Source organism: Rhinolophus sinicus, chromosome 5 (genome assembly GCF_057876585.1).
Source record: "Rhinolophus sinicus isolate RSI-liver-muscle chromosome 5, RSI-T2T, whole genome shotgun sequence".
NCBI lineage: Eukaryota > Metazoa > Chordata > Mammalia > Chiroptera > Rhinolophidae > Rhinolophus > Rhinolophus sinicus.
The window spans coordinates 75,265,010-75,286,765 of record NC_142505.1 but is presented as its reverse complement, the minus strand read 5'-3'; the positions used below and the strand labels follow the sequence as shown (position 1 = coordinate 75,286,765).

Genomic DNA, 21,756 nt, shown 5'->3' with positions numbered 1-21,756 from the left:
CATCGTGAAAAGTACTTGGGAAAACAAATTATGTGTTATTTATTGGATGTGAGGTTAATTATAAGGTATACTTTAGAACATATCCTTTGTAAGTCTTAAAAATTATGATTTAGTCTGATTAGACAGGCTATGTGGTCTTGTGTCAGTAGCATTAGTTTTGGAGACAAGCCTGTATTCAGTTCACCTTTAATGAGTATCACTGCTCTGAGACTGGAAAGTCACTAGTCTCTGGATTTTACTTTGTTCATCTGTGAACACAAGATAGTAAGAGCTGCTTACAGGGGTGTTGTATGAACTAAATGTATGTGCATGCCAGCCCATGTAAGCCTTCAGTAAATGTTAGCCTTACTCTTGGCTATTGTCATACATTAAGATGGACACCAAAGAATAATGCATAAAACATTTTTGTTTTCCTGTTTATCAATTCACTGGAATCATAACCTTGATTGATTGCTAATATGTGTATAATCAGGCAGTTTGTAATTAGATTAGCTCAGAAGTTATTATTGAATGTGTAGGTGTATTTAACAGCCTTCATTTCTGGTAAGTGACTTTACTTAGAGGATGTATGTTTATGTGAGCAAGACAGACTATTTCCTGGAAGGAAACTGTGGTCTCCAGATCTTTATAATAACGTCACCTTTAATCTTTTTGAACTAATGAGCTTTATACAGACTGTTTGCTTGATGCAATTTCTTGCAAGAAATAAATGAAGCCTCCTTATGAGCCTGTTAAGACTCCATAGACTGTCAGTAATATGGAAAAATTGGATGTTTAATCAGGAATGTGAACATGTGTTTCAGGTAGAGAATTCCAAAGATAATGAAGATAGTATTCTACAAAGAGAAATTCCTGCCAGACAGTCTCGACGGAGGTTTCGGAAAATTAACTGTAAAGGAGAACGCCAAACCATTACTGATGATGTGGATATTAACAGCTATCTTTCTGTGAGTATATTTAGGAACATTCTATGGATCTTCCTTTAATTTTCATAAATAATATCTTTACATATATTTTGGTAATATCAACACTTTGGGCTCTATGTATAAAAGTTTGGGGCTGCTAAATATATCTGTAATTTTTTTAAATACTTCTGCTTGGTTGAGTTGGGTAGAAATACTCTTATCAGTGAGAGTTTTGTTTTTTTCTGTTTAAAAATGTAAAAAAATTGTTAACCATATCTTTAAACATATTTGTAGATTTCCTTACCTTTTTATTACCTAAATGCAACATAGATTAGAGTCCTGAAAACTCAGGTAATGGACTCACTTTTTTCCTGATAATGCTGTAAGACATACAAAAGAAATAAAAATATGTCAATTCTGCCCTTGAGATGTGGGGTAGATATGCATAATGGGTGTCATTGCAGAAACGCGTGTAAGCACTAAAGGTATATTTTCACATGCAAATATTGAAAAAGAACCAGATGAAATAAACTTCATAATACCAGAAGGAAAATAAGCTGTTTCTTCAAAAGTCTTCAGTTTTGTAATTGTAGATAACTTCATTTTAGACTAAAAAATAGTTGAATCAAAAAGTATGGATAATCAAAGAAAGAAAAAATCCAGGTGGATTTTGTCAGTTTTCAAAGGAGTCATGATCCCCCAAAATACAAAAACAATGTAGAGACTGACTGCAACAAAGTTCCCGAGGGTATGTTTGGTTCTTTTGGTTGTCAGAAACAGACATTTTCTTATTCCATGTTAGGAACAAGCATGATTATTTAGGGAGCTGTTTGTACTGAAGTAACTGTTAAATTTGAGGCAGCTCTAAGGATTTAGTCACATTTGCCTAATTTCTCTAATATTCAGCACATTCTACTTCTGATGACAAACAATAACATATGATATACTACCTGAATTTTTTACTACATCCAGAGCCACGCAAAGTTCATTTCCTGTTCTTATTGTTTAATAATTTGCTTTTCTTTTTACATAGTAAATTTCCCCATCACTAATTTAAACTAACATGTTTTGCCTTATTACACAAGTAATATGTGTCTGTTTTTGAAAAAATTGAAAGTTGATTAGTCCCATTTTTTAATATTCTTGGATAAAGCTTTCTCAACATCCAAATAGATATGTAAGCTTTTTTACTAACTTTTAAAACTTAAATATATGATCTATTTTGTAACTTTTTAAAAGTTAAATATGTAATCTAAAAATCTTTGAATGCTATTAAATGGGTTTGTTTTTTTACAACATTATTCTTAAGAGTGTCATAATTCTCCATTATAATAACTGCTGTAGTTTATTTACTCCGTTCTGAATATTTGGTCATTTAGATTTTTCTAGTTTTTGTAATGTCTTTTAAAAATTAAGGTGCTAAGTGTCTTTGTGGTTATATATGCCCATATCTAAGTACAATTGCAAGAGTAAAATGTATAATTGTTCTGTTGTATTCTTCTTGTGTGAGTTAGAGATCATAGGATAGTTTGTGTGTGTTTTACTTGCTTATTCTAGTTGCAACTTAAGTGTATTCTCTTCCCGGATTTTTTTGGTGTCATGTCATGAAGCTAGACAGATTCCATATTTTCTCTGGTATCTGTGGCTAGTGCTTATTAGTTATTTAGCCCCCGTGTATACTGAAAGTTGTCCTCTTGGGGATATGCTGGTTTCCTGAGTGGACCAGAAAGCACAGTAGGCGCACTGCTTTGTGATTGTAGCTATTTGATGACTCTATAAAGTGTGGCATTTTTGCATGTAAAGGCTTATTTAGCTAGTTTTAGGTAGTTATCCTACTAAGTACTGTCAGGAATTTGGCATATCATGGAAAGGGGAGAACTAAGTGGATTCAGTTTTGATAAAACTGATTTATTAACCATGAGACTGAGTTATAGAAGGATTTTTGGTTGTGTTACTTGCATTTGCGGTTTTTTGAATTGTTTTGTGCTTTCTGTTTTTCCTGAAAGGAATATGTTTCAGGCAATTTAGAAAATACAGCATTAAGAGGTTTTCATTTACTTATAATTGATTTCACCAATTATGTAAAACCTATGCATCTGGCCAAATTCCTACATATTGGTAGTTGATCTATCTGGATAAGGATACTGTGTAGCAGAAAACCTTAATTAGTATTAATTAAGCATCCAGTAGAGAATTGGTTTTATGGTTCCTATAGAGTTCTTTATTTCTTTTGTTCTACTGTAGCAGTTCAGAGAGCAGGATCAGCAGGAATCTTTCCTTCTTTCAGACAGCAGTAGAAACTTGACAGATTCTTTTTTCATTTGCAAACCATCGTAAACCTTGCTAGAGTGCTGGAGGTCAAAAATTCTTAAAGTTGTACAGAAGATTTTGCTACTCTTTTTTAACATAATTATTAGTACACAGCCTGGTTTTGTATGTGTTTTAAAGTTATTTTCTAACTGAATGCTCAGAAAAATTGAAAAAGATGGTTTACTTTTATGAAATTATTTTCATAGTTTTGTCATACATTGCTTTGCATAAAGACAAGAACCATAATCTTAAAAGTGCAAGTTTTTATTTTAATGTAAAAAAAAAAGAGCACCTCTATAACAGTAATAACATTTTTGAAACTCCTTTGGGTATTGCTGTCAGCTTGCAACAAATTTAAATGTCCCCAAATTTCTCAGCGATTTCAGAGCTTTGATCTTTGAGGTGGGTATATTTGATATTTAGAAATTGTGAAAAAGTTGACTGGAAGCGACATTCAATGAGTAGGATAGGTTACTGAGCTAAGTGGAAAGAGTCTAGTATTTAGAAGAGCCATTCTTCCTTCACTAACTATATGATCAGGGCATTTCACCTGAACCCTTTGTGATTTGCTGACTTTACATCTCAAAGTGAGGATGGTAATACCAGGTCTGCCTCTCTTAGGAGGTGATTGCTGAAGTAGTTGGAACGTATGTGCACACTCACAGTCTAACCAGTAGGTAATAGCTATAGATTCTTCCTCTCAAATGTTTCAAATGTGTGCCTTCCTCTGAATTTCCCCATGTCATTGCCTTAGTGTTCACTGCCATTCTTTCTAGAACTGTTGTAATAGCAATCGCCCACACTGATGCAGTCAACTTTCATTATAAAAGTGTTTTGTTGTTTTGCTTTTTCATTTTAAGAGATTTGGAAATTTTTTAGAAATTCAGAAGTGTTACATTATCTCTTCATTAAAAGATATCTCCTTAACATCTTGTTTATTTGACATTAAGATTTGGTTTTCTCTTCTCTCTGGTTTCCTTACTGTTAGCCCTGTTCCGTACATCTTCCCCTCGCCCTGGCCACCAACTATTCCATCCATGTTATTTTACCCTGTTTCCCTGAAAATAAGACCTACCTGGACAATCAGCTCTAATGTGTCTTTTGGAGCAAAAATTAACATAAGACCTAGTCTTATATCATATTATTTTATATTATATATTATTATACCTGGTCTTATAAGACCGGGTCTTATATTAATTTTTGCTCCAAAAGACGCATTAGAGCTGATTTCCGGCTAGGTCTTATTTTCAGGGAAACACAGTATCAGTCCTAAATGAAGCTGTAACAATATCATTTCTTTTTAATCTCTTAAATCTTTTCATTCCCCACCACCATCTATCAGAAATTCCAATGATCTAGCATATAAGGACCTTCATAGTCTATACCTGTTCTGTCTAATAGAACTTTCTGCAATGATGGATGTTTTATAACTATGCTTTCCAAATTGGTGCTAACTAACCAGCCACACATGGCTATTGAGCACTTCAAATACGGCTAGTATATCTGAAGATTTTAATTTAAAATTTTAATTTTAAATAAATTACATTTAAATAACCACATGTGGCTGGTAGCTACCATATTGGACAACACAGGTCTGGACTTTGTCCAACCTCTTTATATTTTTTCTTTTTCTACATATTTCCTACCTTTCAACTGTACTGAACAAATATGCTGACCCTTAAAGAAACCATGTTTTTTATTTATTGTTTCAGCTTTATTGGGATGTAATTTACATATAATGTGTGAGTTTGAAGAGTGCAACATTGTGATTTGATATACATATACGTTACAAAATGATTATTACCGCAGTAAGCTTAGTTAATACATCCATCTCCTCACATAGTTACCATGTGTGTTGAGAAACTATGTTTTTATAACATACATATACTGTTTGTTTTACTTAGAATGTCCTTTTATTCGTCTTGACAAAATCCTAGTCATCCTCAAGACTAAATTACACATCTTATGGGAGGACTCCATGACTTGCCCTTGAGAAGGGTTAGGTACACGTCCCTGCATTCCCATAATATTCCATGTGTATACCTGTGACCACTGAGTATACTACATTGTACTTGTTTATCCAAATGTCTGTCTCTTCCATCGGAACGTCATGCCTTGAAAATGTGCACCACCATCATTATATCCCCAGAGCATATTGCCTGTCAGACAGTAAGAGTGCCTGTTCTTGTATCAGCTTGTTTAGATTCCTGTGTAACCTTGGGCAAGTTGTGTAACTTTTCTACGTTTTAATATATAATCTATAGATTTATGAGAGGTTTAAATGAGAGAATGTATATAAAAGGCTCTGCCTAGTGTTTGGTGCCTTGAAAAACATTCAATAATGTCAGCAGTTTCTATTCCTATTGTTGCTATTGTAAATACTCAAAAAATATCTTGACTCCTATTGCTTACAAAATAATTTTATTATTTATTCTATACCTGGATATAAAATATGTTTACCAAAATATGTAACCATGTTAAGATAACTGAAAACAAATACGCTAAATAATCAAGACAAAGAGAGAATAGAGGTAGGAAAAATAAAATCAAGCTGGCTGGAAGTTAGAGCAACCAACAGTCACCCCATTACCCCCACCCCCTCCATGTTTTTATAGCATACAATCACAGTAGCTCACTTTAAAGAAGGTAATTTCTTTGTCCAGCATTATAAGATGAAGTGGTTACAAAATGTGTATGAAAAATCACTGAATGAGTTGCTTTACTATTTTCCGGCGAGTGGCTGGAAGCCAATTAAATGACAGGGATGTCTGCCAAAAACTAATGACTGCTTTTGGAATTATTGATCTGAAGACCTCCTTTCTGATAGTAGTTAGCAAAGCCAGTAGTTTAACCCAAGTGTCTTAAATTGTAAATTGCAACACAATCTCCAAGACATGGGAAGAAAATAGTAGAGTTTATATGTACTGTTATCTTTTAAATTTTATGAGGATTTTTGTGACTAGTATTTTATAATGAACGCAAAATATTTTTTCTGGTAATACATGTACTAATTTATAAATAGATTACATATGTTAGAAATGTAGCTCAAAATTTTTTTATTTTAAACAGTTTCAAGATTACACGGTATATTCCTCGTTTGACCCCAGTCTACCTCATCAGCCTTCTGGCCCCATTGTTTTGTTGGAGGTCTCTTCCCTTGGTCCTGTTCTCTCTCCCTGGAAGGTTCTTACAGGCTTCTTTACCTAATGTAATTCTGTCCTTGATGAATCAGTTTGAATCTTAACTTGCCATTTGCTCCTTTTATCCATAATAGCCTCCTACCTTGTCCTCCTGCCAAAGTCCTACTCAGCTTCCAAGACTCCATTCATCATGCCCTCTTTGGAGGAGCCTTGCCTGACATTTCTTATGCAGAGAGCGCACTTCTCTTCATTGATCTCATAGGGTGTTACACGTACTTACATGCAGTGTGCGCTTGTAATTCTGCTCTGCTCTGAGGATAACAGAAAACAGAATTAACTTATTAAGAATTTCTTAAATGTCTGTATTTTTTATATAAAGTTCATTGCTGTGTTTTAAATATTCTACAACAGTGAACATTTTTCAAATGTAGTAAGTTGAATTTTTCATATTGGTATGTATGTAACTTAAATGGTAAAGTGAGGCCAGGACCGGTAAGGTATCTTAGTTTCACCAAAGTCAAGCACCAAGTATGCCATTGTTTAATTTTGATTGAATCTACAGTATCAGACGATATTCATGCTCAGTCATTTCTATAGAGGCATATTGACCCAAATATAAATCATGACATTCTCCAAAGGTTTAAAAGCATCTTGTTGGTTATGAAATTATAGTCGGTTTCATTGATTTCTCCTTTCTTTTTCTCTATTTCTGAATAACAAACAGTATGGGCATTTCATGTGCTTGTTATCTTCTCTTAACTATACCCCAAGTCCATCAATAGATTAAGTCATCATTGTTTTCTTTCTGGGTTCCTTTGCTGCTTTCTACATTCTCAGGCACAGGATAAACTACTGGCCATCTTCCTTATCTTTCTCCATCATAGCACCTGCACAGAAGTGGGGCCTATCAACTCTTCCCAGAGGGACATCTGGAAAGAGGGATTTCCATGGCAGCATCATGGGTCATGGTTTTAAATTCCTTTTGCTCACCCTTCTTTACATATTTTCTTTCCACCGAGTTTATTGTTCTGGGATAATACGGCAGGTGGTGGGCATGGTATGACACTCTAGAATCTACTATTTCATTTTAGACTCACAAATTACTAAATGCAGCAAAGCAGCGCTTTTCTCATTTGCTACTTCTGCTGGCACCTTATGTTTCCTGCTCTCCTGCAGTGCTCCATGTTTTCTTTGGACTCAGAGCATAGTTAGAGAGATTAAGACCATTTGTCAGTGCAGCTGAATCAGAGTTGATTATGAGGACCAGGTCATATAACCACCGTTGTGGTGGTACACTGTGTAGTGGCTAGATTCTTTCACTTGACCGTGGATGTGACATCTTAAGGTTTTTAGCAAAACACATTTTGCTAAGTGGAGTCAGTCCGTGTCTTATTGACCAAGCCATCATACAGTAAGAAATAGAATCCTAGCCCCGTCCTGCTCAGGAGGAAATAGAGGACTTGGTCCAAACATACGATTGCTGAGATCTCAGGGAGCATGTCTTAGTCTGTTTAGGTTACAACAAAATACCACCAACTGAAAGCCTTATGAATAACAGAAATTTATTTCTCACAGTTCTGGAGGCTGGAAGTCCAGCCTCAGGTGGGTTTCTGAAAAAGGCCCTCTTTTGGGTTACAGACTGTCGCCCTGTCATTATCTCCCCACAAGATGGAAAAGGCCAGGGAGCCGTTTGTCCTCTTTTATAAAGGCACTAATCCCAACCGTTAGGGCTCCTTCTTCATGAGCTGATCAGCGTCCAAAGACCCCGTCTCCTAATTCCATCACCTTGGGAATTAGTATTTGCACATATGAATTTGGGGGTGGGGAGGGACACAAACCTTCAGATCATGGCAGCCTCCCAGCATTTGACTCAGGACCACCCTTTTGGACTTCCAAAGAAACTAGGTGCAAATAAACAGAATCCTTAATATGGGCAGGTTAATAAGAGCCAGACCTCTCAGTCTGATCAGATAAAATAGACATTAAACTAGGAGTAAGATGTTATGGTTCTTGTTCTATCTCAAGCACTGACTTGCAATTTTACAGAATATGTGAGATCCTCAGTCCCTGCATCATGTGTGGGAATTGAACCAGATAATATGTTTTGTTTTGTTTTGACCTACAGACTGCCAGCTCTTGCTGTGTCCACCTGGTAGAGAGGGCTAGGGAGCTCTGGGGGGCCTCTTACAAGGGCACGGATCCCGGCCCCAGAGCCCTTGTGACCTAGTCACCGCCCAAAGGCCGCATCTCCTGATGTCACTTTGGAGATTTAGGGTTTCTACATAGGAATTGGGGTTGGGGGGACACAGATATTCACAGCATAGCAGAGTATCAGTAAGCAGATACTTTAGACATTTATTCGAGTCAAAATGGAGGAGGTGTAAACACTCCTGGTGCATCTATTATCAGAATTTCTAGTTTGGACGGTAGAGGTCACAGTCACTGATTATGAAGAAACTCAACATTGTGAACTTTATTTTGTGTCTGTGGACTTGATGGATCCTGATTGTTTTCAGTTATATTTTGTGTTTGGTAAATACTTGCAGAATGAAAAAATGACTGAGTAAACAATCTTGTATCATTGGTAAAATAAGGAAGTTTGTATGTGGAGCCTTTGCTAATCTTACTCGTATATAGGACATTGAGTGCTGACCAGATAGGTACTGAGAGATGTGGAGCCCCACCGCTGAGAGACAGTCTGCGCATTTCAGCGTCGGCTGTCCTCTCACCCTGTTTACAACCCAGAGTATTCTGTACAGGTGTGCTCTTTATGATGCTTTGTACGGTAAAAGCAGGACTATTTTAATTTGGGAGTGACTAACATCTCCTAGGAGAATTCTGGTTCTCGTTTGTCTTCTGGGAAATAATGCAGAATGTAGATAGGATGTGCTTGTGCCTAGTTAGAGGGTCATGAGTCCACAAATGGACAGAGAAAGGCAAAGTGGTGGTATCGTGATCAAATAAGTAGAGAAGATGCCTGCCCGGAGCAAATGAAACAGTGCTAAACAAAGTTCTCATATAAATGCAAAAACATACAGAAGACTATGAAGAAGGGAATGAATTTGCTGTAATTCTCAAAACTAGAGATAGCCAATGTTGCTAATGATTGTTAAATGTACCATGTTTGCCCGAAAATAAGACCTAACCGGAAAATAAGCCCTAGCATGATTTTTCAAGATGACATCACCTGAACATAAGCCCTAATGTGTCTTTTGGAGCAAAAATTAATATAAGACCTGGTCTTATTTTCGGGGAAACACGGTATGTCTCTTGATTAATTGAGATCTTTTAACTAATTTAGATAATGCTGAATATTTAGTTATTATATCCTGACTCTCTACTTCTCATGTAATTAAAATTTTCCGAAACATTATTTTTAATATTAATATTATATGAGTGTAACAAAGTATTCTCAGGTAGCTTCCTATTTTTCTCTATTACAAACAACTTGTATGAATAAATCTGTATATAACTGTTTTTTTCCTAAGGATTGATTTATGCTAGTTAAATTACTGGGTTATGGGTATAAAAATTATTTTTAAGGCTCTACTTAAGTATTGCTAACTTCTAAGTAGTCATTATTTAAAGTTGTCTTTTATCATTCACTCTGTACGAACTTCAGGAGGATTGGGAGGAGGGCAGGACACGCCCCGTCTGGTTGTCTGGGGGCAGTTCTCCCTCCCTGAAATAAGGTGACACTGATTCATGTTGGTGTGCCCAGGAAACCAGAATCAGGAAGGTTTTTATCATTCTTGAAATACTACACAATAATTGCTAAAGAAAGATCTTTTGAAGATTGTTTGAAGCAACTCTGATAATCATGTCTACCTGTGGTCTAAGATAATGATTTGCGAGTGCTGCCCAGTTGACAAGGGAATAGCTGCTCAGACATCGCAGACACATTAATGCTGATTGTTACTGCCTGTTACTTTGATTTGTTATCAGCTTAGTAACTGTGCTACATTTGGTATTTGGCTTTTGTACTGCTAGAAAATGCAGTATTTAAAATGAGAGAAGTGATGCAATCTCTAATATAATCCAGAATTTACAGATGGGAACAACATTCCCAGTAGTTTAATTTTTTATGAGATTTCTTTTTCCAGTCATGTTTACATAAATAGCTCTGTTTTAATTATTGGGCAGATCTTAGTTTTGGAAGAAAACCATCCACTATGTTAAAGTTTTACATTAGGTTTACATATAGTATGTAACATATTTGATGGATTACTATGTATGCCAGGTGTATTCTTGTGTTTGTGTGTATGAGTGAGTGAAAAATGCTTGATACAACTGCACAGTGCGGGGGGGGGGGGGGGGAGAAGCCTGGTGCTGCCTTTTTATTGTTCCTTCAGTTTCCCTGATTCTAATTATAGAAGCTTACATCACCTTAGTTGATGATGAAGGCTTCCCTCCCTCTTTGCTTTTTCTTCCTGGATCACTCCCTAAGGATGGATCATATTTCATAGTGCACGTGTGTCCTGCTGGTGGCTTTGAAAGGGTTTTCAGCAGCATGGTGCTGAGCATTTAGTGGACGTAGATGAAAGTGTGCTGAAGCACACTGTTCTTTACAGAAGAATAGGCGCGTGAGTGTTGGCACTCTGGCTTCCCTCCTTCAGAAAGGCTGAGGAATAGATAGGATGCAGTTTAAAAGCAGGAATTCCTGAGGGGCACCAGTAATTAGAGTTAACCATGTCTGATAACTACAGAGATTCATTTCAGATGTTTAACTAACGGGTTGGGGGGTGGGGAGGTGGGAAGGGGTGGAAAAGCTTGAGGCTTGAGAGGAGCCTTTAAAGGAGCTTGTACGTTACCTCTGACATTGTGGTCAAGTGTCATTTATTTGCTCGTTTCCCAAAAGGATTAAAGTATTTTTACAGTATCAATCAGTTCATTGAACAGTTTATATTTCAAAGACAAGATACAACTAAAATACAGAAATAAGTGGCTTCATTTTATTTTATAAAACTACATAATTTTTCTTTTGTTCCTCATCTCCTTTAGTTTGGTTTCTCTAAGTTGTGGTTATAGTTCACTGTGCAGATGGGGAATAAACTGGCTGTACCTGAGATTACTACAAACCTGGTTTTTGTTATTGTTGGGTTTTGTTTTGTAATGTGTAGGATACATATCCTCTGATAAGTTACCTTTTATCCATGATGACTTTTTTCCCTTCCTTTTCAGTGTTGTTGACTTACTGAAATAAAAGGAATAGTTATTGTTCAGTAACTATCAGAACCTCATCTTTGGCTTTCTATACAACATGATATCAAACATTCCATTTTGTATTTTTGTTTAGAAATAATTTGTACAGTTAACATAAATTTTATATTAACTATATAGCATTCACATTTTTAAGAAAAATATTGTGTAATGGTTTGACGTTTCGAAAGCCGACATGTATTGGTTGCTTTATTTTGTAGTAGTGTGGAAGACCTTAAAGCTAAAGATTTCATTATATGGCTTAGTGTCATTTCATATGCAGGGGCAATGTATTCTTAAATAGTTATCCTGTGATGATGATTCCTAGACAAAGTCTAGATGAGGGAGGGTGTTCTCCTTGCTGCAGTTACTTCATTTGAATTGGTAAGATAACGGAACGAGATCAAGATAAAATTCTAAAAGTGATGGAAGTGAAAAAATTGTTTATTCACCTAATCGTATATTTTTAATTACTTTATAAATTACTGACTTTTGTCTTCAAAAGATGTTTATTTCTTCCTTCAGTAATTGAGAGGTTAAGGCATTATTTCTGGAGAAACTGTGGTGTGTCATCAGAGTGGCAGTGGATTCATATACTGAATATAGAGTTAGCCTGTTTATTTCTTTCATAGTGTTGTTGCACAGGGAGATTTTGTGTGCTAGATTCACCATACAGTTTCCTAGAATGGCAGATACTATGAGATGATTGGTAGAACAAGGAAAAGGGTGATGTCATCCTCACTTAGAGGCCAAACTAAAGGAAAAGAGTTCCTTTATTGAGTTGGTGTTTACTACGAGTTCTAACATATGGCATTAGAGGATCGCATTTCCCGCACAGGGCAGCAGGTTTTTAAAGCAGCTAAGAAGAGATGGCTGTCTCCCTTGCTCAGCTTGAGGTCCTTCTTTGTGTGTTATCAACATGATTTATAAGAATGGGAAAAGGTGCCCATTGGGATTTTGCTTTTTGATTTGGTTTTAATTTATCCTGTTGGTATTATACTTGAATGTAATTATTGTCTGGAATTGAAACTGAAATGTTTTTGAGTCATATTACTAATGTTTATGTACAAAATGCTTGTCTTTTCGAAATGTATCTTTAGGAAATGTTTGGCTTCATTACTTACAAAGTGCCTACTATAATCTCTCTATTTTAAAAAATGAATGATTAAAATTACATTTTAGTTAATTTATTCTTGAATGCTTAACATTTTGTTGAAATTCCAACCCATTGTAGTTTATTTAACTCAAGTATATTGGGGGAAAAATACATTGGTACTTGAAAATCAGTCTGTATGTATTTTCCATGTTTTTTATGTTTATAAAACTAGTCATGCTTATTTGTATTTGTGAGATTTAATTTTACATATAAATGCATTTTGGCAGAAAACAAATAGTTCTTAAGTTTTATGGAAACCTACATTCATAAATGATCACATATATTGAAAGCATGACTTTTCTTTGTTTAGAGTAATGCTTAGTTTTATGAAGTAAATTCTGGTCTTCTAAGGAGCAGCAGAATTCAGATGGACAGCATAGTGTTGTTCAGAAAGTGACTCATACTCTGCCCAAGGGTATTGAAGAACTTTTTTATTTTCCTAATGACAAATATTTATTTCTGTGACAGTCAGTGGAGATTTTTGTAATAACACCTGTCTCTTAGGTAATAATTTCTCCTCATGTTGTAAACCTCTTCCCCTCAAAATAGTGTTAGGTGAATAAAGCAAAATAGTTCTATGATTTTGACATGTTCATTGATTGTTATTCTCATAATTTTGCTGCCTGGAGGCGTACTAACTGTATTACTGTTGAAAACTGACTGACTTTGGCCATTGGGAGGCACCATTACAACCGTAAGTGCAAACTATGGGAGTAGCTGCATTAGATGCCTTGTGGCCGAAGCATGAAGAATAAGGGTGGATGCTACAGGAATTGTGTTTCAGATTGGAGAGGGTGTGGCATAATTTAAGGATTTTTCCTGTAATTTGTGTAGAAAAATGAGATTTCCTTTTAGCCCAATCTCAATTTGGAGACAGGCTTTATCCTTTTTTTTCTCTGATTCCTTCTGAGTTTTACTGGCTTCCCATGTCTTTCTAGGAATTGAGCATTGGGCTGTAGGAAAGTAGCATGTCGTATAGTATAGATTCTTCTTCCTCAGAGGACTGGGTGCATGCTGCAAGTGGGTTGTTGTGCCTGTTATTTTTTTTCTTCAGCTTTCCTTTCCAAAATGAAATTCTATTTCCATTTAAAGTTACTATTTAGATGCAAATCTTAGTATCAGTTTTGCTATTTTTAGTGTTAACTTAGACTGCTTCTGAAGGTTGTACCTTTCAGAACAGCTGTTTAATAAATAGGAGGTTTTGTAAGCAGAAGCCCTTAAATTAGTAGTGTTATGAATATATGTATGTGACATCTTAGAACTAGGCTGCCTTATGTATTTGCATTGCAAGAGTATCTTATCAGAGCTAATTATTTTCCTTGGGAGGACACTACTGTGTTAAATTTGAATAATATTAGGAAATGTGGCTTCCCAAATAAAGCTGTGTATCAATGCATAGAATTAAAAATCAAAATGGATTTTTAAAACTGAAGCAGGTGCTTAAGCCAGTTTTTTTCTTATAGAATTTAGCTTGCTGACATGTCTCACGGAAGGGCGTGTGTGTGTGTGTGTGTGTGTGTGTGTGTGTGTGTGTGTATGTGTATGTGTGTGTATGTGTTTAATAAATTGCTCTTTGGGCTACATCTGCAGATACAGTAGCCAATTGATCTAATGCAGTTTCTGAAGGCTTTCTATACAGGTGATGTCATCCTTTTAGCTCTATTCTCCTCCCACTCTCTTTCCTTCTTATTAGATATTTCATCTTACTGCAGAGCATAGAATCAATAGGAGCTTCTCCTTAGGGAGCTGCTGTGAAACAGGCAAGGACAGTAGGAATTAAGACACTAACATATAGTCTTGCTTTAGCAGCAGATGTAGTGTTTTTGTACCATATTGTATATGAATTTTCAACCAGAAAGCCAGACTTAGATCAACAGTACTGTTTTAGTGATGCATTAGAACAAGAAGCAATACTGCAGGGCTGTAAATAGTGCATGTGAAAAGAGAAGATTTTAATTTTGGAGATTCTCAGGCATGCTACAGGACATACCTGTTAGAGCATATTATCTTCTAACTACCATTTTCTCAACGGTTGATTTTATTTTTTTTTTTTAACCTCTGGTGGTTAAGAATATAAAGAAGAAACTTTCATCTTAAGGATACAGTGTTCTCATTTGCTTTTGATGCAGAAGAATTACTGCAGTGCTTGCTCTACAGAATGAAATAAGTTGAAGAAAAGACAAAGCTGTGTTCGGAGAGGAAAGGTTTCTCAGAATCCAGGAACAGAGATTTGGTGCATGTTGCTGTATTTCATTGATACGTTTCTCTGTTGTTACCATTGTGCATGTCTGTGCCAGGTGCCTGAGGAAGCATGTGTGTATGTCTGTATGTTCTGAGCCAGAAATATAGACATCTTGATTTACTGTGATTAGCTTGTTAAAAGTGAACATTTTGATGAAAACTGTTGCAGTTATTTAGAACAATGCTGTAAGCTACTGAAAGCTCCTGATTTCAGTTTGAAAGGGATTTGGAGAAGCTGCCTTGATACATAACACTGCAAATGGTGTATGATTTGTAAAAAGAAACTTAACACAATTTTGTGAACATACTCATCGGTGTGGCTCTGGTTTGAAAAGGAAACTACCCTTTCCAGCCCAGGAAATGGCTTTTCTTGTTCGCTGTTACGCCAATTGTCTTCAGCCATGGGCCTCCAAAGTAAGTAATTGTTGTTTTCTTTCAGATTGCTGTAATCTAGTTATTAAATTTAAGTTCTGCTGTTGTGGATTATAAATGAGCTTTATGGTGCTGTGATATTTTCTAAACTTTAAAAATAAGAATTACAAAGCAATCTAAAAAGCTCAAACTCATGGCCATTTTGTTTTTCAATTAAAGGACTCTCTCAAATATTCTAATACATCACTTAAGGGTGTTTGAAAAAACACCTTCTTAATAATCTGTAGACTTAAAATGCAGTGCATTTGAAGTGTACTGTCTTAAGACTGAATCATCATTTGGTTATGACTATTGCTGTACTTTCCTGTGACCATACTCTTTAATGTACTCCTGAATGTATTGTATTGCCTCATTTCCTTAAATGATTGATATATTTCGCTATGTTACTCTGATCTTCAGTTTATGTTGTACATTTTTCACTGATACGTTTTTATCAAATAAATTACTGAATTGTATTATTTTATGAAAACTGGCTAATAATTCTTAAGCAGTGAAATATGGAGAAAATACTAATGTAAAGTAACTAATGAAAATATCTTAATAATGTTCTTAAGTATTTTCAAAATAGTAGTAAATGAACCATTACTAGCTTTGGGACTTAAACAAGATCATATATTATACTTGTCATTTTAAAGCAGTCGTATTTCTCAGAAAAAAGAAAAATGCTACACAACAGGACGTGCTAGGTTTTACGAAAATATACAGTGTCATTTAATAAATTGTGTTGTTCCTACGGGCTGTTTATGTAGATCTGAATTTGATGCCTCTCCAGATTTCTTTCCTATTATGTAAATTTTAAAACAGACAGAAGCATGAATTTTTAGTTTTGTTTTATAAAACTAAATGTTTTAGTAAGCACTTTAATTGTAACATTGGCTGTGTTATGATTTCTTTATAGTTCTGTTGAAGAGAGACAGGCACAATAGAGGCATTTCTTAGGATGATCTGAAATCATGCCTTTGTTTAAAGGTTGTCCTATTGATGGTGACTAAGGGAGAAATACTGTGATCACATCATGGTGTGCTGCTGTTTTATCTGACAGACAGCTCTTTGCATACCTTTCTTAAAGGCAGCTTCTGGAAGGACATTTAAATGCACTGTCCATTTGGCAAACAGCTGATTGAAATGTAAAGAGATAGAAGGAAGCCTGGGTACACACTTCATCTGTGTGGTTATCGATCTGGTAAGGCATTGGTGGCCTCTAGACAAATGCCACCTGTAGGGTCCATGCGTTGCTGACGCTTGATAGCGGCACTGCTAGCTTTAAAGTGACATGTAGAAGGGAGATGGATGAGACCAGGTGAAAAATCTTCAAAGAAAATTAAGAAGGAGTTTTAGGGTTGTTTTTTAGAATACCAACAAAAAATAGTGTTGGGGGTAGGGTGCTGGTAACCAACTTTTTGCTTAAGATTGAACAACTATAGAAAAGCCAAAGAGGATTTTAAAGATTAGATTTTAAGATTCCATTAATTGCCAGCAAATATTATCTGAGCTGGATTCTGTGATTGGTACTTTACTGTGTAAATTAAGTATTTATCATAGAGTACATGTCTTTTCCTTCTCCCCCATCTCTCATGTTACTGTTGATGGAATTTAATTCTGGATTGTGATTAAACACATTAAACTTGTGATTAATTTTTCATACTCGCTACTTTTGGTTTTCCGATACATTTTGCTAGTTTTATTTATTCACGTATTTTTACCATGCTACTATTTGGATTTCATTACTTCTGAATTCATTTATTTTTCTTGATAAAATAAGTCGTTCTAGCTGTAAGGGTCGAGATCTTTAAATCTTTGTTCAATATGCTGTACTTTATATTAACACTTAAAGTGATTATTTACATATAAAATAAATCTAAAGTCTTTTCCTTTTAGCACTTTGGAAAAAATGAATGCACTGTCTCATCTGACATGCAACATAGGTGATGAAAAGTCTGGGCTCCTTGTAATTCTTGTTTCTTTGTTAAGTCGTCTTTTTCGTCTTGTTACTGATTAGTTGTGTTTTGCTTTGTTTCTGTTTTGTTTTGTATCCTTGGTGCCATGGAAGTTTTACCATGGATTGTCTGATTTTTGTTTTTTGTGTGTCCCTTTCTTGGCTTGGAAGTCCCTCAAGCTGAAGATTCCTATTTGTCTTCAGAAATGGGAAATGTATTTTTTGAAAACGGTAACTTTTTTTCTCTTATCACTCCAGATGTTGGAACTCTGGATCTGTCCATAATGTCTCTAAACATTTGTTTCGTACTTTGTTCTCACTCTGTGCATTTCCAGTTTAATCTTCTGGCTTGCTAATTCCTTCTCCACTTGTGACCAATTGCTATTCTGCTATTTAGTTTTTAAATTTCAAAATTTAATCATTGTATTATTCATTGCTGAAATCTGTTAAGTGATGCTTTTTTCACAAACACCCCTGTTTAATAACGTGTTTTTATTGTATGGATTACCTCTTTCTTCATGTCTAAATTCTTCTCTTAGTTGAGTTTCTTTCAGGGGGTTGAATTTCCTTGAGTGATTCTTAGCTGAGAGCTCGCCTTCCTGGTCTGTTAAAGTTGCTTGCCTGCAGTGACTTACTGGGTGAAGGAGGCAGGACCACTTTGGCTTCTGTTTTCCTTCTTTAAGTGCTTCTACAGTCACTGGTCTACGAAGACCCTCCACTCTCACTTTTACACACCGATAAGTCTACAGATCTTTTCTTGGCTCTTATCTTGCTGTACCTGTCTGCAGCATTTGACACAGCTGATTGCTCCCTCCTCCTCCTTGGCAGACTTTCTTCAGCGTCAGTCAAAGTCTTCACCTCGTGTTACTAGACAGTGTGTGATCTCTCCTCCCTTTGTCTTCTGCTACACTCCTTGTTCACTCCAGCTCCTCTGGTTTCGTTGCTTGTCCTCAAACTTGCCAGGCACACTTATACTGATTCCCTCTTTTCTCAACAAGTCTATCTGCATTTTTAATAAACTCACTGTTAAGTGCAAATATTGATTGAAAGCTGCTTTGTGGTTTTTAAAATGTTAAAGTGAGGAGAAATATGTGCCTTAGAATTGTAAACCCTAATATTTATTGAGTTATTTAACAATGTCCTCCAACCCTCATCTTTTGGTAAAAGTAATACGTTAGGACTACGTATTTCCCCTGTAGTTTCACATGCCTCAGGCACGGAAGCCGTATAGACCCAACGCTACTTTGATTAGATATAGCTGTTTTGTCTAGGGCTTTGGATAAATTTCAGACTGTCTCCATAAAACAGGATCCAGACTGCTTTTTCGATTTTAGGATCTTTTTTTTTATATATATATCTCTTTCTCTGTCTCTGTCAGCTGACGTTTCTATGATGTGTCACTCTGTCTAGTCCTAGAAGCCCCTTTATAATTTTGGTGGCTTGCTTTTAATTTCATAAGGCCTCCATCTTCTGTGCCTTGACTATTTCTTGTGTCCCATGAGCATAATTTTCTTCCATTTCATCTTCTATGCTTCCATAGTAGTCTTCTAAAAAACCAAATCTATTCCAGTCATTTTCTTGCTTAAAACTCTTCAGTAGCTTTTTTTCTAGCACAGGAAATCTTAAATACCCAAGAATGCTACCTCTGGCCCTTCATCTCCTGTGTCTTCCTATGTACATCCCTACCTGAGCCACACTGGTTTGCTTACTGTTTCCGGAATGCATCATGCTCATTCAAGTCTCTGGCCTAATACTATTCAACAGAAATATAACGTGAACCACATAAGTAATTTTAAACTTTCTGGTAGCCACATTTAGAAAATTTTTTTAAGGTGAATTTAATGTAATAATATATCTAGTAAGTTTTTTAACACGTAATAAAAAATGTGATTATTCACAAGGTTTTGTTTTTTTTACTAAATCCAATTTGCATTTTACACTTACAGCTTGTCTCAGTTTGACTAGCCATACTTCAGGTGCTCAGTTGCCACGTGCGACTAGGGCTGCCATATTGGACCCTGCAGTTCTGGGTCTTTGTCAGTATTATTCAGTACGTTTAGTCTTGATCATCCCAGGATTCATCTCAAACATGATTCTCCCTGCTCTCTACCCCCATTGAGAACGAGGTCTTTCTTAGTCGCATTTGTTATTTTTGTATTTTACTTGTCTTTTTTGATCTCCCGAACCGCATGACTTTCTACCATTGTTTCTATGAGTAGTATCAAGTATGCATTAGGTGCTTCTCACTCAATAAATGGCAAATTAGACCACCATGCTTGTTAGAAATTTATTTATATTTGTAGTAAATCACTGTAGAGTTCTGAAATGTCTTCCTATGAGTAACACACAAGAACTTAACAGACTTTGTGATATGCACATGAATTATCTTTATTCCTTGGTCTTTTTAAGGTTAATGTATACGTGATTTCTCGATAGGTTCCTGCATCTATATGTCAGGTAGCTATGCTTTAAAAAGCAAGTTCTAACAATGCAGTTTGGAATTTAACTGGATCTTTGAGGAATGCTGTTCTGTTGGCGAATTGTGCAATTTTTAAACATTTTTAGGGTTGATAGTAAATATTACTTCATACTTGTAAAGCCCTTTTAATGCCTTTCTCTTAAGTGAAATAATGCTTGGGTATGGGTTGTAAGGGGCAAAAAGTTTCAGATAGTAAAGTTTCTTATTAAAGGGTACATTTCCCTCCTATAATTTTTAATTGTGGAGGGTTATTCTTGAAGGCTAAACGTTGTTAAACGTGAAGTGGAATCTTGAACGTCCATATACTACTACTCTTATGCTATATATGCCTGCATTTGTGCCAGTCTAGATTCAAGTAAGTCTCTGCTGGCCCCATCCCCGCAATTAATTGCCCTATAAATATTTCTTGGATAGATGCAAGAGGTTGTCCCAAAGCATTATTTCTTTCATTGGCAGGATGTTAATAAGAATATTGGGGGGAAATAGGTTTGGAGAATGCTGTGTGAAACATGCTTTATGGTGGGACTCCTTGGACCCTCCATTAATACACTTATGTTTGTGGTGAAGTGCTGTGGGGCATGTTGTATAATATCATTTTCTAATTTATTTGAACCTCCCCTTTTTTGCAATATATCCATAAGTTATATTCCAAAGTATACAGTTTAAGAAGTGCTACGCTCCCTGAAATACTGTATGTGCCTATGATGAAACTTCATCTGTTCAGATATCCGTGGAAACCTGAGCAGCAGTGACAATGTTCAGGAATCAAATATATTCATTCATTTATTCTACAAATACTTAATAAGCAACTATCACGTGAGGAGTAGACATCACTATGCTAGACCTTCATTAGGTAGTAAAAGGAAAATACAACTATATCATTGTCGAGTTGCCTGGACCTATGTGTGTGTGAGAGAGAGAGAGAAATAGGGATATAGAGAGTTTGAGTTCTGCGTCCAAAGAAATGGAGTAAAAACAAATATTTCACTTTCCATTCATTTCTCAGTTTCCCATACAGGTCCATATGTTGAGAGTTTTTTCTTATCTAATTTATGTCACTTTTTACTCTGTTTCCAATGCTTGTTAGGTAAATGTTTATTTTCAGCTTTACTTTATATAGCAAGTATATTATTATTTATCATGTTCTTACAAGGCAATCTAATGACACTCATCTTTGAATCTTGCTGATGTAATTTTGCATCATAAAAAAATCAGAATGTATGCTATGTGTATAGCAACCCTTAATTGCTAAGGGTGACAGAATTTCAACACATTCCAGTGTCTGTGGACCTTTTTAAATGAAAGGGAAAGAGAAAATTTCTCTGACATGTGTGTTTATATTTGTTTTAAATTTTGAAAAAAATTCAAATTATTTATAGCAATAATTGAGGAATGCTTTCTTCATATGATAAAAAGGTTGTATGAAAATCTGTGTTTTCTTCATGAAGTAGAAAATAGATGCTATAGTAAAACTCCCCAGTTTTACACTGAGCTCCTTAAGGGTAAGACCCATCTGTTTTCATCTTTATGTTACCAGCTGAGTTCCTGGCACAAAGTAGAGTATAGCAGAGAGTTCTAGAATGAGATAGATCCGAGTTTGAACTTCAGCTTCCCTACTTACTTGAGTGTGAGATCGAGGGCAAGTTGCAAATCCTAGTTCCTCATTAGTAAAGTAGAGATGCTAATAATGCCTGCCTTTTAGGGTCTAGTGAGGATGAAGATTGCTCAGTACGTTATAAGTATCATTACCAAGCCAATTTGCGGACTTGTTCTTCAGGCTTTGGTTCATTGCGTTACTTTTATGGATGACCTTCTTCTCCTTGGTCTTATCTTTATAGGAATCTTGCGGTATAGAATCTCTCTCACTTTGACACTGCAACCAAACATCTAACATTTTAAAGTCATTTTCAGTCTTTGCCTTTCCATCTACTTCATCCTATCTACCTGATAATTTTTTC

General features: G+C 35.7%; 1 protein-coding gene across 12 annotated transcripts in view; it reads left to right on the top strand.

Moving 5' to 3' along the window:
* RAPGEF6 (Rap guanine nucleotide exchange factor 6) overlaps positions 1-21,756 on the top strand; it is a 183,036-nt gene that overhangs the window by 73,695 nt on the left and 87,585 nt on the right. For 11 of the 12 annotated variants that reach the window (XM_074313473.2, XM_019756032.3, XM_019756037.3 and 8 more), the window contains one exon: positions 804-947. In XM_074313473.2, coding sequence (XP_074169574.2) covers positions 804-947 — 144 coding nt within the window. Of the gene's footprint in view, positions 1-803; positions 948-13,487; positions 15,366-21,756 lie in introns of those variants that run through there. The other variant, XM_074313477.2, reaches the window with a different exon arrangement.